General features: G+C 40.6%; 1 protein-coding gene across 2 annotated transcripts; it reads left to right on the forward strand.

The window, feature by feature from the left end:
• Positions 1-2,303: 2,303 nt before the first annotated feature.
• st8sia6 (ST8 alpha-N-acetyl-neuraminide alpha-2,8-sialyltransferase 6) lies at positions 2,304-21,196 on the forward strand. Of its 2 annotated transcripts, none has more exons than XM_017686627.2 (7): positions 2,304-2,875; positions 10,815-10,895; positions 13,957-14,037; positions 14,817-14,961; positions 15,087-15,199; positions 19,231-19,323; positions 19,647-21,196. In XM_017686627.2, exons 1-7 carry the CDS (start codon positions 2,790-2,792, stop codon positions 20,134-20,136), a joined length of 1,089 nt encoding a protein of 362 aa, XP_017542116.1. In that variant the 5' UTR covers positions 2,304-2,789; the 3' UTR covers positions 20,137-21,196. The 2 variants fall into 2 exon arrangements, with proteins under 2 accessions (XP_017542116.1, XP_017542124.1); XM_017686635.2 differs by having other exon boundaries at positions 13,957-14,031.
• Positions 21,197-21,500: the final 304 nt, after the last annotated feature.

The raw sequence follows: 21,500 nt of genomic DNA on the forward strand, positions 1-21,500 counted from the left end.
CTTTTGACCTTTTAATCATAAAATGGTCTGCAGGTGCTTTATGTCCAGCATGTTATATTTATAAGCTTGATAAACACTGACGGCAGTTATGGTCCCTTTCTAACTTTCAACAACAACAAACAAACAGAAAGAATCAGAGCTGGTAAATTGTCTTTATTGTGTTGAAAGGCTATTGTTATGGAAGCACTGTGACCTCAGTAAAAGCTTTTCTTGTGTGAGTAATAGCTCAGCTGTGGTCTTCAGTTCCAGGTAGTCTTGGCAGATGCTGGAGACAGGGTAACTCATTTCACCATGCTCTGTTTGAAGCATATTGCAATCTACAGTCCGACATACACTCTAAAAAGAAAGGGTCCTAAATAGTTCTCGTTCCTGACTTCTGGTTCCCTTAATGGGTATAGAACTTTACATTATATGGAGGTTTTTTTAAAGGAATGGTTTAGCAAAAATGTAGTTACGTTTGATATCTTGCTTCTTTAGTTTTAAACTGGAGAACCTGATATTGCTAACAAACACTAGAAGTGAATAGTCACCCAAATAATTTCTACTAACAAATCCCAAAAACCTCTATTTACTAGCTGACACTGCATGGTTTAGGACACAGTGTGACTCACTGTAAACAATATAAATGACCTAAAAACCAGGCATGCTCCAGGCAACAGGTGTTGTGCCAAATTCTGCTTTGTCTGCAGAATCTGACTCCCCTCCCCTTCATGGACACAGGATTGTGGACACTAGATTACATTTGTGATTTGAAATGTTTCTGTTTTTGAACATTTATCTTCATTTCAAATAGAAATTGTGAATGTAATGTGTGGCCTGCATGTTGGATGGATTTTGGCAAAGCAATTGTAGTCTAAAGTGGCTGGTCACAGCATTTAGCTGCAGGGTGAGGTTATGTTCAGTTTTATGGCCCACAGTAAGTCGTACTGTGATATTCAACATCTGGATGTGGTTTGAGTAAGTTAAAAAAAATGTTCTGAGGATGTATTTACAGAAAAGATTTGGGTGAGTATTGGGTGACTACTGACAATTGACATTAGCCTTGTAGCTCCAGCATTAAACTTAATAAGCAAAAACTGTATAAATGTGATTGTTGCCTGAACCATTCCATTCTCAATGAAGATAAATAGATTCCTCCCACCTGGACATCATTGAAATGTTCTTTAGCCAATTCATTTTTTTTCTTCAATGACATCATATGATCAACTGATGTGAATGCATCATGTACCTCAATTGTATTTTCTATATATAAAAAATGTCATTGTCATTGTGAATTACTTTTAGAACTTTGTGGGTAGATTTCTTTGAAAATAGGGAGTATACAGGCTAGTAATGCTATTAAAATGCCCATAACCTAATTTTTTCTTGTAATGGATTGTCTTCCATACAGTCTACTTGACATTTGTGGAGTTTATTGTATCAAATACATTCATTATTCATTTTCACATGACCATTTTCCAACCTCTTCTCATCTTTTAAAATTATACAGGCTGTTTTTGTGCTTTTGCAATGTAAGTGCTCAATTTCTATTTATTTTAGATACTGGAAAAAATAAAAGGTATTATATTAAATGTATTACAATTATTGTTGTTTTTCCCAATATGTTAAATTGTTCATTAAAGAGTGCAGAAGTGTGTAATCTATAGTGTGAAGTACTTTGACAAAATGTAAATAAAATGAGCAATTGTCTTGTACATTTTAAAACCAGTCAAGTTTGAAACACTCCTTGTAAGTTTAGCGTGAACGGGCAGAGTTAAACCGCTCTAAGCTAAATAGGCAAATGTATGACATCAAAAGAGCAGTGAGGTTAACACAGGTTTTGCAGCTTAGCTTCTATATATTTGGGCCTTGTGTCCTGGGAAGTTAAGATATGTTTAAATAGTTTTGCAGTGTTTACATACTGTACCAAACTTTTCCATGATGTGGGCTTTTGAGGACCTGGATACAGTATATATTAGAGATGTTGCATCACTCTGAACATTTCCCTCTCTGCAGCTCTACCAGGGAAGTCTCAGCAGAAACATAGCAATAAAATGGTTGTGACCATATGTTGAGGACTTCTCAGGCTTGTTTGGCTGGCAGTCTTAGCCCATTGGTTACTTTACTGAAAGAAATAAAGTACTTACATACACATGCTTTCTCTCCAGTAGGGACTTCCATAGGCTAATTCAGTACCAGGCACTCAAATTACTGAGCCAGGAGAAGGCGGGGTCGGGGAGCAGGATCGGGAGAAAGAGAGAGAGAGAGAGAGAGAGAGAGAGAGAGAGACGGAGTGGGGTGAGAAGGGTTGGAGGATGGGTGGAGAAGAGAGAGGGGGGAGGTGGCAGAGAATGCAGGAGAAGCAACAGCTTGAGATTTCGAGGCAGAGAGAGTGGAAAAGTAAGAGCAAGCCAACTCCAGCGAGACAGAGAAAAGAGTTAGTAACGGAGGAAGACCGAGAGAGGCACAGAATGGGCTGGGCTGGAACACAGAGGCAGTAAAACATGACTTAATGTGAGAGAGCACAGAGGAGAATAGGACAGGAATGTAGTCCTTTACAAAGAGCTAAGAGAGCGAGGAAGAAGTAGAAAGACACATAAATAAAGAGGCAGCCGAGCGGCAGCAGGGAGGGAGGCAAGTAGCCACAAGAAATGGCAACAAAGGGTAAAGAGAGAGGAAAGAGTAGAAGTGACACAAAGAGAATAAATAAAGACGGAACAAAGACAAGAGAAGAGGACATGCTGACTTTGCTGGCGTCTGTGTGTATGTCTACGCGTTCATGAGAGTGTACATGTGTGTGTATATGAGGTATGAGGGTTCTGCTCCTAAGGCTGCTGGCCGTCCTCTCCCTCGCCTCTTTCTGCAGTGTGCTGCTCTGGCTCTTCCTCAGTAACAGGTGAGGCTGTTTGATCCTGTCTGTGCTTTCAGTGTTTACTGACAACTCCTCTTTCACATAACAGCTCCAGAAATGTGCACCGTGCTAATATGGGTCAGTTTACAGAAGTGGTTCAAATTGGGGTTAGAAAAGGGTTAGAAAATGTCTTATTTTCCCTGAAATAAATGATTTTCCTCTGCGATGGATAAAAATGTATGATATTTTTAGATACTAATATCAGGTACTTTACTTTTTTCTTTGGCGACAGAGTCATAAGGAACCTCATTTTGCTTTTTTATAAGGCATTGGGCAGTATTTTTCAGTGTCTGCTCATTGTAAATATATCTAATTCAGTGGGTCAACTGGGAACCTCAAGGCCCCCCAAATGGTCGACGTTTTTGATTCAACTTGCAATACACAGAGATGAAGGAACAATATGAACACTGATCACTTTTTTCTTTGCTAGATATCAAATATTAAAATCTTTGCCTATTTTAGTCTTTTGTACTCTTGGGCATATTTGCCTTTCCCTCTGTGCCATTTTTAGTGCAAAATTTTGCTGTGTTACACTGTGTGGGAAAAAAGGAGGTCATGAACTGACATCTAACCATCACTACTGAAACAAATATGTTGATACCAAACATACATATTTGTTTTGTTTGTGACTGTTCCAGTTGTAACAATATAATTTTGTCTCTGAATGTGTACAAATTAGCAGACACCAATTTTCTTACTCACATATTTAGAGCTGAGGCCACATGTCGCTTCAGTCCACTGAGATTATTGTGTTTCAGTAGTGACACAGAATTTCAGCGTATTTTCAGTTTTTATCCAATTACTATAATTATTTATGAAAGATTGGAGCAACGTTTTGGTAGAGACTGAAAAGTTATATTACATGAAAATACTTTAAAATTTGTCCAAAAATGTGTTTTTCTATGTAAAGTTTATTAGGGGGGGACAGTGTTTGAGCCACTTTTGTAGAACTAATAGAATTAACAGTTGCAATTAACTGCTCTTGCTCTCTTCCTTTAATGTTGCAATTGATATTAATATATGTCCATTTCATACAACCAAATTGGACTTTTGGCCATATGTTCTCTGAACTTGCCTGAAAGTGAACTAACAAATTGGAAAAACAAATTGAACAAACCAGAATATTATCATTGAATTTGTTTCAAGGTATTAAAATCATGATGTTTAAACATAAATAGTAAGTTAATCTGGATTGAAAAAGTACAAAAGTTGACAGAACTGTTTTATTAACATACTATTAAAGCCTTGACTCAACTTTTTTTTTTGGATGAAAGTATAAAAAATGTTCATCCAAAGTGAAACTATAAGGTTTAGCTATAAAATTGTTCACCACTGTAGACCAGTACAACTTCTGTGCCATTTTTCCTTCTCATACTAATTGTAGTTGTTGGACATGATTGGTTTAAACTATTACAGCATTGAATGCAAACATGCATCTGTTTTTGGGACTTCATTGATTGCATGTACTTTTATTGCCTTTGAAAAGTTTGGAGCGCTTTTATAGTTTGATTTTAAGCCTGAATGCAGGCACTAAGGAAAACAGCCACAGCCACACCGCTGTACATAAGAAAGAGCAGTGAGAGTAGTTCTAGAGATACACTACACACAATCAGTAACTTTTACCAGCACTGAAATGTACTCCATTGCCACGTGCTAAATGTGCTAAAGAGGCTGCCTTCCATTTTTAGTATTTGAGTCATGTGAGAGCACAAACAATGGTAGATGATTCAGAACAGACAAAGAGAATGAAAAAATTGAGAATACACGCGGCTAAGAAAAAAATGTTGTAAGACTGTCTGCTTCTAATGCACATGACTTGGTGTTGAGAAGTGTGTCTGTCACAGCTAGCAAACGTATGCTTGTCAATGTGGTTCTATTGTATTATTATGGGTGACACAGAATTAGCATGTACACTAAATCCGCTTTGGTATTGTCCTGGAAATATATGAATTCGAAGCAATCATGTTCAAATATGCAATTACAACCCATTTTTGACTAACAAACACAACATTACTGTATTTTTGACCCTGCCTGTGGTCAGAAGAGTTGAACTTCTCTAGTTAGCTTAGAAAAGAGTCACTAGAAGGTTCTAAGGAGGGGCTCACTAACCTTGTCATGGTTCTGTAGTTGGAGGCAAATATATTGTCACTGAATTATCACTGAAGAGCAAAGGCTTAGGGCAACAGGAAAAAAACACCCTTTCAGCAGCGGCAAATTTGACCCACCTTCTTTACTTCCACCTAGCTATTTTTATTGTTGCAAGAAATATCATGCTAAATCATGTAAAACAAACAATACATAACATAAGATGCTCAAAAGCAGTTTTGGGACACATCTATCACTTGCTTATTAGGAAATATGTAATTTGTTCATGTACTGTGGATACTGTGCTTTAACATATTCAAAAGTACATCATTTCAGCTATAACCTGTCAGTTAATACTTTGAGTCTGAGCAGCAGAAGGCTAGAAAACATGAAACCTAACCCCTAATTTACTTCAGAATAATTCAATACAAATGCATCTGACTCTAAACTTCTTATTATTTTATTCTGAAAGATACAGGAAGTTGAATTAACCTGTCAAAAAATATTGTCTTTTGGCAAAAAAATGTCTGTGGGAAAGATTACAGACACACTAAAATTCTAAATACAATAGTGCAGACTGTACTAAAAGGGTGGAAAAAGACAGGACATGCTCAAGACCTACCACACTCAGGCCATCCAAAAGAGAACATCCAACAAGCCTGGCTGAGTATCAGTTGTGTAAACTTGCACTCCATGCCTAGAAGACTTCAAGCTGTCATCCACAAAAGAAGGGATACACCACAAAATACTGACCTAAATAAAATACTGAACACTGACCTACATAAAGGACAGAGACTCCAATGTTAGTCCTGCTAATGTTTGACCGCATGTCATGGTTAAGTATTAAGTTTCAGTGAAGAAATCCTAGTCATTATTGCTGGCTGTTACAACTTTTCTGAAAAATATGAATGAATAAATGATGAATTCACCTTTGGAAGTATCAAATAAGCAATATATAAATTGTATGTAGAGAGTGCCGCAAGACTACTTTTAAGCATTGTATGTTTTCATATAAAGCATTACATATTAAACTATAGGCAGCATTAAGTATCACAACAGTTTCAAGTTTACAAAGTAAGTAAGAAATGTCCGCTTCTGTGGCGATATGTAATCTGCCCAATCAGTGGACAGATATAGTGAAACTATGGCCAAAAATCTAGCAAATGACAATACAGTATATATTTGTAAATGAACACAACAGTGGCTAATTTAAATAGATTCTTTTATTATTTTTTTTAATTGGGCTGTACTCCTTGCTGTTAATATAGTTGCCAGATGGAGTTGATAGAGTGCAGAGTGCCACTCCAGCTGCTTTACTTGTGGCTTAACACTACTAGGATCTTTCTGTTTTCCACCCTAGGCACCTATATCCTGAGCACTCACTCATCCTGAGTCCATTTATGTCACTGCTTTTGAATGTTCTACTTGCTTTTAACACAAGCCTAGTAAATAATTCACACTTTAGTTAATATGCTAATAAAGCTACAAAGATAAATCTTTCTTTGTATTGCAGAAGTAGAGTGTCAGTGAATGCTTTGAGTAAAGTTGGGAGAGGGCCTAAAAATTGATCCATTCCTTTAATGTTAATATGGTTTAACAGGAAGATTAGACAATTGCAATAAATCACTGATGCACAGTCATCTGTTACAATAAGAGATGGCTGAGGTAGAAACATTTCTGTGATTCAGGCTGCAATCTGAAGTGACAAAAATATCAGACAATATCAGGCAATAGGTGACATATATAACAGCTATATAGAGCAGCTACACATATATACACATCCTGGGCAAAATTAGGCCAAATGGAAAAACATTAAACTTTTGATAGTCTTAACAACAAATCATCATTAAACAAATAGATAAAGCAACTTATCCTTAAAATCTCAGGCTTATTACATAGAAAGGCTTATTATTCAGAAACTAGAGGGAGTTTACTGCAAACTAATTGAGTTGTTCTTAAGTTATAGAAGAGTGTAACACAAATTTTGGGCCCTGGCCATATAAGTGGTTAATATGGGATTATCTTTTCCCTTTGATAGCTTTAAATGCTGAAGTTTTGTGTGTAAATTTACAGACAAACTTTTACAGAAAGAAGAGTCACTAAGAGACAGTTGAAATACATTGCTGAACTTATTTGTGTTTAATGTGAGACTAAATATTCTCTGTAGGTTTAGGTCTGGACAAGACAAACAGCCCCAAAACATCAGTGAAAAACATTACTGTTTGACATTTCCCATTTGTAAGTTATATATTCAGCATATTAAAATATGTGCATGAAAATATGTAAGTTGTGGTACTGTAGAAAAATCTAGGCACACTGTTTAAAATAATTTATCTTGGCAATAAGTGTGTTTTTGTTTGTAATTATTACAATAGGTGCAAACAGACAAAGATACAGTAAAACAACAAGAATTTCTTATTTGAAACAAAGCAACTGATCCTGTGAGCTAGTTTGAATAACTTCATTTCACATAATGAAGAATTCATTATCCAGACCAAATGTTGATGATATGTTGATGATGATAACTACAAACAATACACGGCTGCCACTAGGAGATGTTTGGAAATGAATAAACAAATACTCTGACACTCATAAAACCACTCCTTATTATGTTTGTGGTATTTGTATTTATTCTAATATTAGTGCTTTTCTCAGCAAATAAACACTTACCGCGCAGATAAAGATCTTTTCATTTGAATTAGAAGTAAAAATAACTAGTTATGTTTTTTTAGCTCAGAGAGGGTTGCAGTGAGTACAAATAAAAGTCATATTGGACACACAGGAAATGCGTGGATACGATAATGGATTACATGTTTCCTTGTATAAGGATGAAGAAAGATAAACTAAACTAAATTCCAGTTTCCTTCTCCAACAACAAACATCATCATACCAGTCTGAATTGCACAAGGTGCATATCACAACCCCCTTCCAAAATGTGCCAGGCTTGCTAGGATCTGCTCATGCCACTGCTTTATCTCCTCTATCACTTTCAAGCATCTCCTTTTCTGTAAGAAAGCAGTTTTTATTTGGAATGGTAAGAGTGCAATGAATGAACAAAGAGCGAATGGTGTAAGAGTACTATTGTTCCTGAGCCCATTTCTAAGTGTCAAACAGGAAGGATCTGGAAGGTCAGGTGAAGGCCAGGGTGTGGGCACTTGGGTCAAAACCTTCTACACTGGTTGTCCATGACCTAAAGCAGCTTCCTTTCTCCGTGAGGTGGACCAGTTAACCACGGGTAATACAAGGCCAGCTTCAGGACACCACATACTTGAAAACCACCCTTGTGTTGTGCAGTGCAGCCTGGAAGTTGGCTGTGTGTACAAGCAAGTTCTATAAATAGATTATGCATACTGAAGAAGGCATCCAGACCAGCACTTACTTCATCAACATGAGCAACTTCTTGTTCAGTCGCCAATCACAAGGTGCTAGATTGGTTTAGAACAGGGTGCAAAACTCCAGTCCTACAGTTTGGCAGTTCCTCTGCTCAAGCACACCCTCTAAATCTGACAGATGAGTTAAATCAGGTATGTTTAACCCCTTACTTGGCCATGGCCTGCTGACAGGCCCAGAGTTTTGTTACACATTTCTTGAGAATAGCTCAACCTGTGTGCACTGAAGTCCCTGTAGTTAATAATAATAAACTTTGGTTTGTAATTAGCCTGGGACTTTAAAGGGATTAAGCTGCTAAATCAGCAAACTGGGCTGGGAACTAACCTTCCAGGACCTGAGTTGTGCACTTCTGGTTTAGACGTTTCAAACTCAGTTTGTTCCCACCTTAATGCCCATATATAAGCAAAATTCACTCATAGTTATTCCCAGATGTGTAGGCGTGTCTCAAGATCACATCTGGCCCCAAGAGGGTAAGGTCTTAAAAATAAAAGTATGAAACTGTCACTGGGGCAGTACCCCTCTTGTCACTGGATTGATACCCTCATCTCAGTACCTTTAGTCAGGGGACATGATTGTACCATAGAAGTTGCATTGATTCCACACACTTATGAACAGTGGCATTGCTCTGTTCCAGGAACTGGGTGAATATCATGGGAAGTTGTTGTTGAACTCCAGTTCTCCATCTTTGACTCCAGTGGCACCATTCACTCTTCGGTCTTCTTCAGTGGCATCAGTGCTTCTGCTGTAGCTGAGTTGCTCAAGCAGTTCTTATGGAATAGCTGTGGAGGGCATAGCTTGGTTCTTAGGGTTGTTTCTGAATGTGCCTTTCGGGTTCTTCTATAAACAAGCGTGGGACAGCTGGCGGAATCTTCACTGCCACTGCTGCCAGTCCACTGATCCCCTGAATACATTCAGAAATGAAAAACTGTTGGCATGCTGTTTGGTCCATCACCCATCCATCTCCTACTGAAGCAACGCTGGATAGATTTAGCAATGATTGCTTAAATTGAGTCATTGCCATGGCTAGTTACAGAGAAGAGTACTTGGGTGCATCAGGCTGACTATAGAGCTAGTGTTGAAGAGTGCTTTGACAATCTCCTGCACACACAGCTGCTTCCACTGGCCCTGAGGTCTTACTCTTCATAATTCAGCAAGCACTTCCTTTCTGTCCCTCAGCTACACTGACCAAATGAGTGAGCAAGGCTTGTCAGAGTGTCACTCAGCAGTCATTCTTTTTGTTTTCTGCTTTTGAGTAAGTGCTAGTTATCTCCTGCTTACTACTCAATATCTCTTACTTTGGTCTTCAGTTCAATGCGAAATTGTAGCAGGAGAAAGTTCTTAGACTAAGTGAGCAGCCTTTAGAGCTGGTGAATTTTATCATCTTCATCACTAAGAAGTAGTAAATGAGAACTTCATTAGGTGTTGTGGACAGTTCATTTCAGTGCTCAATTCCTTTTCAGTCCTAAACTAATAGCACTGTGTTGATTTCAATCCCTCGGTTTTGTTTTCATATTTAAAAGTGGAGCACAACTTGTATTTGTCACTTTCAATTGTTTTTATGATATAATAGTCTACTCATTAGAAGGATCTGTAATCCTTTAACTCTGAAAAATGTCTGGAATCCACGAGAATGATCTAGAATGCTTTAAAGGTCTAAAGGGTTAACTACTAGTGAACACATAATACATATAATAATATAATAATATAATAATAACTGGATTCAAGGTCCAGACTTGAAGACCTCTGCACTAATGTAATATTTTTGAGATATCTCTTTCAATCACCATTGCTTTTGATGGTCAAGAACCTTTGCACTAGACTGCTCTGCTGAGTCACAGTACCTGTTTATGATCATATAATTATCTGATGTTGATGGTGTACACCTTGCCTAAAACCTGAGGTGTCGACAGCTTAAGAAACATAATTTTGTATGATGTGAGTTTTAAAATGAAATTTGTTTTGGAGAAGCTTTAATTTCTGTTTTGTAAGCATTGGTCTGCTCTATCACAGCCATACCCTAAGGCCTGCAGACATTCCAGAATAATAAGAACAACGGTGTAAGCTTAACCAGCTTACAAAGCCAGGCTACGCCTCTCTGGGAGACCACAGGATGAAAAGCAAGCACATTTTTGTCTAATGATTTTTTAATGGAAATCTTATAACAGAAATAGAGCTTTGCAAGAACAATTTCTTGCAGATATGATTAGTCTTGTTGGTAAGTGTGACACAGTTATAGTGCAAGGATAATCATTTTCTCTGAAAGATAATACTTATCCTGCAGAAAGCAGAAACTTCTTTACAGTTTATTTTAAAAGATTTAAACCAGTTGCTGTGCTTTTTATAGAAAAATGAACTTTACATCCTTTTTACATCTTACGTACACTTCTCTTTCTCTCTTGCTCTTTCTCTCTCTCTTTCTCTGTCTCTTTCTTTCTCGCTCCCACCATAGTGATGCAGGTCTTCGTGGTCCACGTTACACTAAAAAAGAACGTGCAGACTCTATTAAGCCAGACTCCTGCAAGGTCTGTAGGTAAGAATGGAAAACTTTTTTTTTATCTCACAAGAACAAATTGCTACACCCACAATTGGCGAGCTTCTGTCTTTGGTATTCTTAACTAACTCGATATGCAGCACTGAATCCAATTGAAGCAAGATGCATACTATTTAGTGCTTAGCTAGTGAAACCCTACATGGCCCAAACATCAATTGTCGATCATATGTGCTTGTTGGATGTTTCATTTTAAAACCATAGGCTTAAATATGGAACAAACCAGCCATTAGGGCTGTACTTTGTGTATTTCTGGTGCCGGTCCCAGGCCCGGATAAATGGTGAGGGTTGCGTCAGGAAGGGCATCCGGCGTAAAACTTGTGCCAAAACTATCATGCGGATCACAAATATGATTGCCATAACGGATCGGTTGAGGCCCGGGTTAACAACGACCGCCTCCGGTACTGATGACCAGCAGGGTGCCGGTGGAAATTGGACTACTGTAGGTCGAAGTCCATCAAAGAGGAGAGGAGGAAGGCGGGTTAGAAGGCAGCGAGAGAGAAGGAAAGGCATGAGTGTGGAGGTTAGAGTAGGGACTCTGAACATAGGGACAATGACTGGTAAAGGCAGAGAGCTTGCAGACATGATGGAGAGAAGGAAGGTAGATATTCTGTGTGTCCAGGAGACCAGATGGAAAGGAAGCAAGGCCAGGAACATTGGAGGTGGATTAAAACTGTTCTATCATGGTGTAGAGAGGAAGAGAAATGGAGTAGGGATAATCCTAAAGGAACAGCTTGTGAAAAGTGTTCTGGATGTAAAGAGAGTGTCAGACAGGATCATGAGCCTGAAGTTGGAGGTTGATGGTGTAATCTTGAATGTGGTCAGGTCATATGCACCACAGGTTGGTTGTCAGTTAGAGGAGAAAGAGGAATTTTGGAGTAAGATGGATGAAGTGGTAGATGGTGTCCCTAGAGAGGAGAGATTAGTGATTGGTGCAGACTTCAATGGACATGTTGGTGAAGGGAACAGAGGGGATGAAGAGGTGCTGGGTGTGTATGGTGTGAAAGACAGAAATGCGGAAGGTCAGATGGTTGTAGATTTTGCAAAGAGAATGGAAATGGCTGTGGTGAACACGTATTTTCAGAAGAGGGAAAAACACAGGGTGACATACAAGAGTGGAGGGAGGTGCACACAGGTGGATTATATCCTTAGCAGGAGATGACACCTAAAGGAGATTGGATTTTTTAAAGTGGTACCAGGGGAAAGTGTAGCAAGGCAGCATAGGGTGGTTGTCTGTAGAATGAGATTAGAAACAAAGAAGAGGAAGAGAGTGAAGACAGAACCAAAGATTAGATGGTGGAAGCTGAAGGAGGAGGATGGTTGCAGGCAGGGAAAAATTGCAACAGGCCCTTGGGGGCAGTGAGGAGCTACCTGAGGACTGGGAAACTACAGCTAAGGTGGTGAGAGAAACTGGCAAAGATGTGTTGGGTGTTTTGTCTGGTCAGAGGAAAGAAGACAAGGAAAGTTGGTGGTGGAATGAGGAAGTCCAGGAGAGTATTCAGAAGAAGAAGGCAGCTAAGAAAAAGTGGGATAACCAGAGAGATGAAGGAAGTAGGCAGGAGTACTGTGAGGCTAGTTGCATAGCGAAAAGAATGGTGGCAAAGGCAAAGGCTCAGGCCTATGATGAGCTGTATGAGAGGCTGGACAGTAAAGAAGGAGTAAAGGAATTGTATCATTTGGCTAAACAGAGGGATAGAGCTGGAAAGGATGTACAGAAGGTTAGAGTGATAAAGGATAGAGAGGGAAATGTACTAGTGAGTGAACAGAGAGTGTTGAGTAGATGGAAGGAGTACTTTGAAGAACTAATGAATGAGGAAAATGAGAGAGAGAGGAGGACAATGGGAGGAGAGATAGTGGATCAGGAAGTGCAGAGAATTAGTAAGGTGGAAGTGAGGGCAGCTTTAAAAAGGATGAAGAATGGAAAGGCAGTTGGTCCAGATGACATACCTGTGGAGGTATGGAGATGTTTAGGAGAGAAGGCAGTGGACTTTTTAACCAGGTTGTTTAACAAAATCCTGGAGAGTGAGAGGATGCCTGATGAGTGGAGAAGCAGTGTATTGGTCCCCATTTTTAAGAACAAGGGTGATATGCAGAGCTGCAGTAACTACAGAGGTATAAAGTTGATGAGCCACACCATGAAGGTATGGGAAAGAGTTGTTGAAGCAAGGCTAAGGCGAGAGGTTCAGATCAGTGAGCAGCAGTTTGGTTTCATGCCCAGAAAGAGTACCACAGATGCAATTTTTTCGTTGAGAGCGTTGGTAGAGAAGTACAGAGAAGGTCAGAAGGAGCTACATTGTGTCTTTGTGGATCTAGAGAAGGCATATGATAGGGTGCCAAGACAGGAACTGTGGTACTGTATGAGGAAGTCAGATGTAATGCAGGCAGGATGGAGTGGGTGGAGACGGGTGTCAGGGCTGATGTGCGACAGAAGGATAGCAGCAAAAGTGAAAGGGAAGGTTTACAAGACAGCAGTGCGTCCTGCTATGATGTATGGTTTGGAGACTGTGGCTCTGTCTAAAAGACAGGAGGCTGAGCTGGAGGTGGTGGAGATGAAGATGCTGAGATTTTCGTTGGGAGTGTCAAGGCTGGACAAGATTAGAAATGAGCAGATCAGAAGGACAGTGAAGGTGGAGCAGTTTGGAGATAAAGCCAGAGAGGCCAGGTTGAGATGTTTTGGACATGTGTTGAGGAGGAATAGGGGATATATTGGTCAAAGAATGTTGGAGATGGAGCTGCCGGGTAGAATGAGATGTAGACCTCAGAGAAGGTTTATGGATGTAGTTAAGGTGGACATGGAGATGGTTGGTGTAAAAGTAGAGGAGGCAGTAGATAGGGCAAGATGGAGGCAGATGATCCGCTGTGGCGACCCCTAAAGGGAGCAGCCGAAAGAAGAAGAAGAAGAAGAAGAAGAAGGCTTAAATATGGAACTGCCCCTCATGTATCCATGTATAAATTTGATGACTTTCAGATCAAAGTTACACAGATGGTTAAAGTCACTTATGACTGCTTTCTCATTGGACATGTGTGTGATTATGTTTTCCAGGGAAAACGTCATCATTGACAAAGCCCTGCGAGTGTACTCTTCCAGATGGAGAAGGCAAGAGGCAAATTTCAAAAGGTTCAGGTGAACAAAGACACAGAAACATTATTCTTGATTATGTATGACTTTTAGTTTAAAGCTATAGTTATACTGTTTACCACAGTGCAAAACTTTGTATCAGCTGTCTTTAACTTAAAAAGAGCTCTTAAACGTCATAACCTGAAATTTAAAAAAGAAAATACAGTTGATGAAAATGTTTGAACACCCCTGGTCAAATATTTGGTGATTTTCTAAGTAAAAATAAGTTCACATCCTCTACAGAAAACACAAAATGAAGATGAAAATCTGTCATAGTGCAGTTTTAACATACTAGGGGAACATAAAATGTGCCCAGTGCAAATTTAATGCCATGCTTATATTTAGTTTTTTCTAATATGGTACATAAAATTACTAGAAATAGTGCATTAATATTTGCAAAAATGGAATATTTAAGTTTGTTCACTGTAGAGAATGTAGATAAGGTGTTAATGATATGATTGTTTATTTAAAAAAGTCTAAATTCCAACTGAAATCCAGATCCTTAACTGTGCAATAATCTTATTTTTCTGGGGCCAAAACACAAGCTTAACAACCCTCCCCACCTCTTAGGCATACACATAAATACAGAGAGATTAACTCAAAGCAGCTGTGTGTGAAGCATTAACTGAAGTTTATTCCTACATTTTTGTTACCATATAAAATTTATATTGTCATGATCACAGTTTCATTTCTATGTTAGTTAATGAAGCAACAACACCTTATCAGTGTGTAAAAAACAGGTGACATTTTGAAAGGAGAAGATTTAAAGTAAAGGTTTCTTTCAGGTCATTGCTAAGCAGAAACTGCCATGCCTTATCTAAGGCTGTGGTCACACAGGCTAACACGCCTGTGGGGTCAAAACTTGTGTATGATGGAGAGAAGACAAAGCCACTGCAGGTGACATCAGCTCTGTTCAACACATTTGCCAAGGTATGCTGTGTGTATTATTATTAGCACACTGTCTGTATTCTGTGTCTGCATATGTTTAGGAGCAGCAAAGTACATGTAGCATGGGAGTGTCTGTGTTTATGTTGTATGTTTGTGTGTATGTTTAGGAGCAGCCATTTGGAAATGCAACATGGGACACATGTGCTGTCGTGGGCAATGGAGGGATCTTGGCTAATAGCAGCTGTGGAGAAAAAATCAACTCAGCAGACTTTATCATCAGGTCTGAAGATGATCATAAATTGGTTTCATTCAATTTAGCCTGTAAATGAGGCCATTTCAGAGATTCAGGATTTTTTTTACTACAGCAATGTTGAAATCAATGTGAAATCATAAAACTGGCCTTCAAATTGTCTAAACATTGCATGATTATAAAAAAGTACATTGAATTTTGCAGATAAATGATTTTCATTCAAAAATAATAATATATGTGTAACGCCGCTGTAATAACTTTACTAAATCTCCCAAACGATAAGATTATAGAAAAAACTTCTCTATTTCCATGTACATTATAATATGTAATAAAAATACATTATTTAAATTTTTCTATTTTAATATTTAGATTTGTCCATTTTTCATAAAATGTAAAATGCACTACAAAGGGTGGGGGGTGTTTACCGCGCATTGATCACCTCGAAAGGGCCCTGTGGTCTTCCGGGTGAGGGCGGTGAGGGGTGCCGCCACGGAATTGAAGTTCCTCACAAAGCGCCGGAAGATGTTGGCAAACCTCAGGAACCGTTGGCCTAGCCAGAGAGAGGTAGGGCGCGGCCAGTCCACCACGGCTCAGATCTTAGCCGGGTCCTGAGGGTGCCTGTGGACACCACAAAGCCCAAGAAGGATATTGTGGGGGCATGGAACACTGACTTCTCCAGCTTGACGTATAGGCGGTTCTCCAACAACAGTTGCAGAATCCGTCTAATGTGCCCGACATGTTCTACAGCCCGAGTGGCTGTAGATGAGTATGTCGTCGAGGTAGACATACACATAGAGACCCAGCACCTCTTGGAGGACTTTGTTAATGAAGTGCTGGAAGACCGCCAGGGTTTTCATTAACCTGAAGGGCATAACCAGGTACTCATAATGCCCCGTGGGAGTGATGAACGCCGTCTTCCACTCATCCCCTTGCCGAACGTGGATGAGGTTGTAAGCACCGTGCAAGTCCAGCTTGATGAAGACTGTGGCCTGCTGCAGTGCCTCAAATGCTGTTGACATGAGGGGCAGGGGGTGGTGGATGGATCTTTGATGGTGATGGCATTGAGGCCATGATAGTCCATGCAGGGGCGTAGGCCTCTGTCCTTCTTCCCAACGAAGAAGAAGCCTGCCCCCACGGGAGATGAGGACGAGCGTATGAACCCCGTTCCAGCGACTCATGGATGTAGTCCTCCATAGCAGCCCTCATAAGGTGAGTGGCCCAGTTCAGTGAGTGACGGACCCAGACCCCAGAGAACAACATTGATGGCTCTAGGGGCTTGAAGTGTAGGCCCAGCTCTGCGGTCAACGTCACATTAAGAAAGCCCTCTGCTGCTCCTGAGTCAATGAAAGCCTGCAGGGTGGTGTAGTGAGTGGGCCCCCATGAAAGCTGCACCCCTAAAAAGAACCCTGAGGTGGGGGAAAAGAACGACCGACCTTTCACTGGTCCCCCTGACCGGAGTGTTTCCCACCAGGCGACTGATGCTGCTAGGGCATCTGGCATTGATGGCATGAGACCCAGAGCCGTGACCCAGCAAGCCCGCACCCCCCCCCCCCCCCAGTTGCATGGGCTCGGGTAAATCCCTGCTAAGTGGTGGGCCGGCAGGAGAGGGGTGCCAGAAGGGACAGGAGTGCGGGAAAAACCTCTCTCTGATGCATGCGAGAGTCCAAGTGAATGCATGCATGATAGAGGCCCTCTAAAGTGGAGGTGGCCAATTCGTCCTTGAGCCTCCCATTGAACCCTTGTTGGAAAATGGCCATTAGAGCCTCCTCATTCCAGCCGCTTTCAGCTGCCAGCATCCAGAATTCAATGGCGTAATCTGCCACCGAACGGGCGCCTTGGGAGAGGGCCAGGAGGCAGGGATTGTGAAAGTTGGTCCACATTGCCCTTGTAAAGCTTTCCCCCAAGGCAGTGTCTGGGGAATCCAGCTCCTACAACGAGGCGCCCCATGCCATAGCTGTGCCAGTCAACAGAGAGATCATATAGGCCACTTTCTGTTGGGAACAGGGAGGGTTGCTGTTCAAACACCAGGGACCACTGCAAAAGAAAATCTCTGCAGGTTTCTGGGTCCCCAGCATACATCTCTGGGTTGGCCAACAGAGCATCACCCTGGACAGGGTTTGGGTCAGTAGAGGGAAGAGGGGAGGCCAAAAGTGGGGTAGCAGCACTAGCACTTGCACTGACACTGGCACTGGCAGGCTGAGCTCCCTCGGTCTGTGCTCTGACCAGCAGGGTCAGCTGCTGCATCATGTTGTGCAGCAATAAGCCTGCCAATAACCACTCCCTGGTTTTACAGGGCAGACTTAATGGGATCCAGTTCTCCTGGGTCCATGTTGGTCTCACCTTTCTGTTATGGAACAGCGGGGAGGTGGACTCAAGCGCAGACCTGAAGCCCAGAAAAAACAAAAACGTAATGGGAAATAAGGGGCAACGTAAAAAGCCACTAACAAGGCGCCTAGCCCAAGGTTCGAGCTGTCATTGTTATGGTCGACGGTCCGTGGCGCTACTGCTGCGCCACTGGAGTGTGCAAGGGGTGAGGGTTGTGATGTACATCATTTATGTGATCTGCGTATCACGTGACGGCACACAGTTATGCAGCATGCCGCCTGCAGTTACGCGTTTTGTTTGCTGAAGAATAAAGAAGTCACGTTATCCGTTATATCCTTCGTCTTTACCTTATTTCAAGAAGGTACAGAACATAGCAACGGTCAAGGCACCTTGAGGAAGGCGGGAAAAGGCACGGACACACAGGGCAAACAAAGGGGACGCCATGGATGGCGTGCTCAAACTGAGTAGAAAGGTGAAACAAACAAAAACACAAAGACACTGCCACCATAATTATGGCAGTTGGCAGACTTTCCTTAACTTGTGTGCTCTTAGAGCAAACACCTTTTGTATGGCTTGGATTTTTTTGTTGTTTTTTGTGAGTAAGTTGGGGGCAATTACTCTCTGTGGTTTTTTCCAGCCCTCTTATTCTCTCCTTTTATTTTTTGGGGCAATTTCTTCTCTCAGCCCTCTTTTTCCCTCTTTTGGTTTTGGGGCAGTTTTGTTTTTCTTTTCTTTTCAAAGACTAAGTACCATTTGCCAGCACCTTGTATACGGAGGCTTCCAGGTGCGTCAAGTTAGTCTTAATTGATCAACGGCACCTTGCCTCCATCGCCCTCTGCCAGCAGCAGGCGGTGCAGGCTGGGCACCCCGCTGCTGACACCCACTGCTGGTGGCAGGTGGTGCAGGCTGAACCCTTACACCTTGTCCTTCATGGACACATGGTGAGCTGTTAGATCCCACTGTTTTGAAGTAAATGTGTCCCAAAATCTGAAAATCAGTGTGACCATAAGGATATCTCTACCGAAACATATTTTATGTAATTAAGTAAACTTTTTTGTTTTATGTGTATATAACTGTTAAAAGCTGTTAAATGTTCTGGTAAGCGTTTCTGATTTCTGCTCAAAATTGTCAGTACCATAACAGTCACTACTAAAATGTTCAGTAGCATTATTGCTTTGGTAGCGACAAAACGGAATATTCCATCATTCATTTTAATAAAAGTAACAAAACTAAGGTATAGAGACATTAAAAGCAAAAGGATTTTAGTCTACAATCCAAAATAACTCGATATTTTATGTCCATTTTTGTTGTTTTCATTTCAACTTATCAAATGCTGTTCATACTGTGTGACATACTTATGTCTTAGAAATAGTGCAAAACTGCTTAGAGTAAAATCTTGTGTCATTAAAAAAAAGAAAATCAACAAAACATGCCATTTGATCAGGGGCACCAAAGTGTTTGCATAAAACTGTACCTTAGTGTTAAAAAGTATGGAATCACTGTTTTCTCTAATATAAACCAGTTTTGTTTCAGATACATGTATAAAATTTCTAATATCATAGTTTTTTTTTACAGCTTCATAGGTTTCAACTAATTCAACTAAACATTTTTGGATCAAAGCTGTGAAGTTGTGTCATCCGATAGAGCATGTTCTGTAACTGGCCACAAAATCTGCTGAAAAGCTCTGAAATATGACTCACCATGTGTGTGTACTGTCTCTCTCTGTTTTCTCTCAGGTGTAATCTTCCTCCTCTGGGGAGTGGTTATGAGAAAGATGTGGGGAACCAGACCAGCCTGGTTACGGCCAACCCCAGCATACTAATAGAGAAGTGAGTGCAAATGCTTGTTTTTTCCAGTAGGTTACATTGTAAACATATGTAAGTATATTAAATAAAAGTAATTATACATTACAATGTGCAGAAATGTGTTCTCTGTAGAGGACATTTTAACTTATTTTCACTGAGAAAACATGGTATTTGACCAGGGGCTGTATATGCAAATGCTGTCTGCACCGATTGGCTGATTGATATTGTACCTCACTCAAAAAAACAGCATGATCTGAAAATACTCCTTGTTGGAGAGACTTCACTGATCTGATCTCAGCATTTAGCACATTTTGTAAAATCATTTTTATCTTTCTGGGTCTCGTCAGGTTCGGGGGACTGATGGAACGTCGTCGTCCATTTGTTGAGAGCTTGCGTCCTTACGGTGACTCCCTGCTTGTGCTGCCAGCCTTTTCCTATGGCCACAACACACCCGTGTCACTGCGAGCCTTTTACACGCTGGAGGACTTTGGCATCACTAGTGCACGTCCAGTCTTCCTCAACCCGGAGTATCTGAGCAGCCTGGCGCGTTTCTGGCGTGGGCAGGGCCTTCGCTCAGCCCGCCTCAGCACGGGCCTCATCGTGGCCAGCCTGGCTCTGGAACTGTGCACCAATGTTCATTTATATGGCTTCTGGCCCTTCAGCCAGCACCCTTACGGCCGCCAGCCAATCACCAATCACTACTATGATGACAGGCAGAGCAAAAAGAATGTGCACTCCATGCCGGCTGAGTTTGATCATCTTCTCAGGCTTCATATGCAGGGTGTTATCCAAATGCATCTGGGGGCGTGTTCAATGTTAAACCGCACATCAAACTGAACACACTTAGTTTAGACTGTGCATACATGACCTACTAGCAACCTTGGTAAGGATGAGCAATAAAGGCTACAAAAAAGGGATAGGGAGTTCTAAACAGGGAGCAGAAGGCCTCATGAGCAGACCAGAACTACAATACCCCGAGCAGGAGCTGTGGGTCCAAGTCTGCTTTTACATTGCTGAGAGGAGCAGAGGCATGATGGGATTTGAAGTCAGGATAGCTTGACATGAACTGTTTAGCCCAGGGGTATCCAGTCGTATCCACAAAGGCTGTGGATTTGTAATTTTCATTACAAATAAGCAGGATTCTACTTTATAGAACTGGTCTCATACAGCTCATCATGCAGGCTGCAACTTTGCTGGAATTAAAATGTAATATTAGATAAGGTTGGATGCCCTGAACTAGCCAAACCAACCTACACTTTAAGTACTGACACAAAGGACTTTTTATTTAATATTTTTGCTGCTCAGAAACGCTAGTCATTTGTCTGAGAGTTAAGTTACTTCAGCAATATTTAAACAGTTTAAGTGGTGAAATTTTCAAGTTAGAAGCTCTAGGATGGTTTCTAGGACTCCTAAACCAGAACTAAGATAGTGGAGATTCACTATTGAAAATCAATTTTAATTTCTGAAACTAAACTACATCTGGGAAATGGACAAAAAATTATAATCAGCTGAAAGGGGTTAAGTGTAAGGAAGAGTTAAAAAATCAAACTGCCTCTCAGGTCAACTAGCCTACTTTTTAAAAAATTTAACCTTCATACAGAGAAGGTTTATGGATGTAGTGAAGGTGGATATGGAGATGGTTGGTGTAAAAGTAGAGGAGGCAGTGGATAGGGCAAGATGGAGGCAGATGATACGCTGTGGCAACCCCTAAAGAGAGCAGCCGAAAGAAGAAGAAGAAGAACCTTCACATAATTAGACATAATGAAAAATTCTCTATGAAAATCAGTTTTACTTACTGACTAAGCTACAACTAGGAAATTGGCAAAAAAAAGCTAAAAGGGGTTACATCTAATGATTGAACTACATCTCAGGTCAGCTGTTTAACCTAGGTATAATTAGAGAAGTAAAAAAAATTATATATATATATATATATATATATATATATATATATATATATATATATATATGTGATCACAGCTGTTCACACCTCGCATCAACATGTGTTTATGGTGATCTGATTATGTTCAAACTTCACTTAACCTAGTGATCAGCTTACAAGCAGATTTGGAGTGGTCAGAGTCAGATCTTGACCACATTCAACACAAGTGTAAATGGAATTAGAGTTGGGCAGTATAACAATATGTACCGTTATCATGATAAATAATGTCATAATGTGTCTCTCTGAGCATATGTGAATATCA

Source organism: Pygocentrus nattereri, chromosome 14 (assembly GCF_015220715.1).
Source record: "Pygocentrus nattereri isolate fPygNat1 chromosome 14, fPygNat1.pri, whole genome shotgun sequence".
Classification (NCBI taxonomy): Eukaryota; Metazoa; Chordata; class Actinopteri; order Characiformes; family Serrasalmidae; genus Pygocentrus; species Pygocentrus nattereri.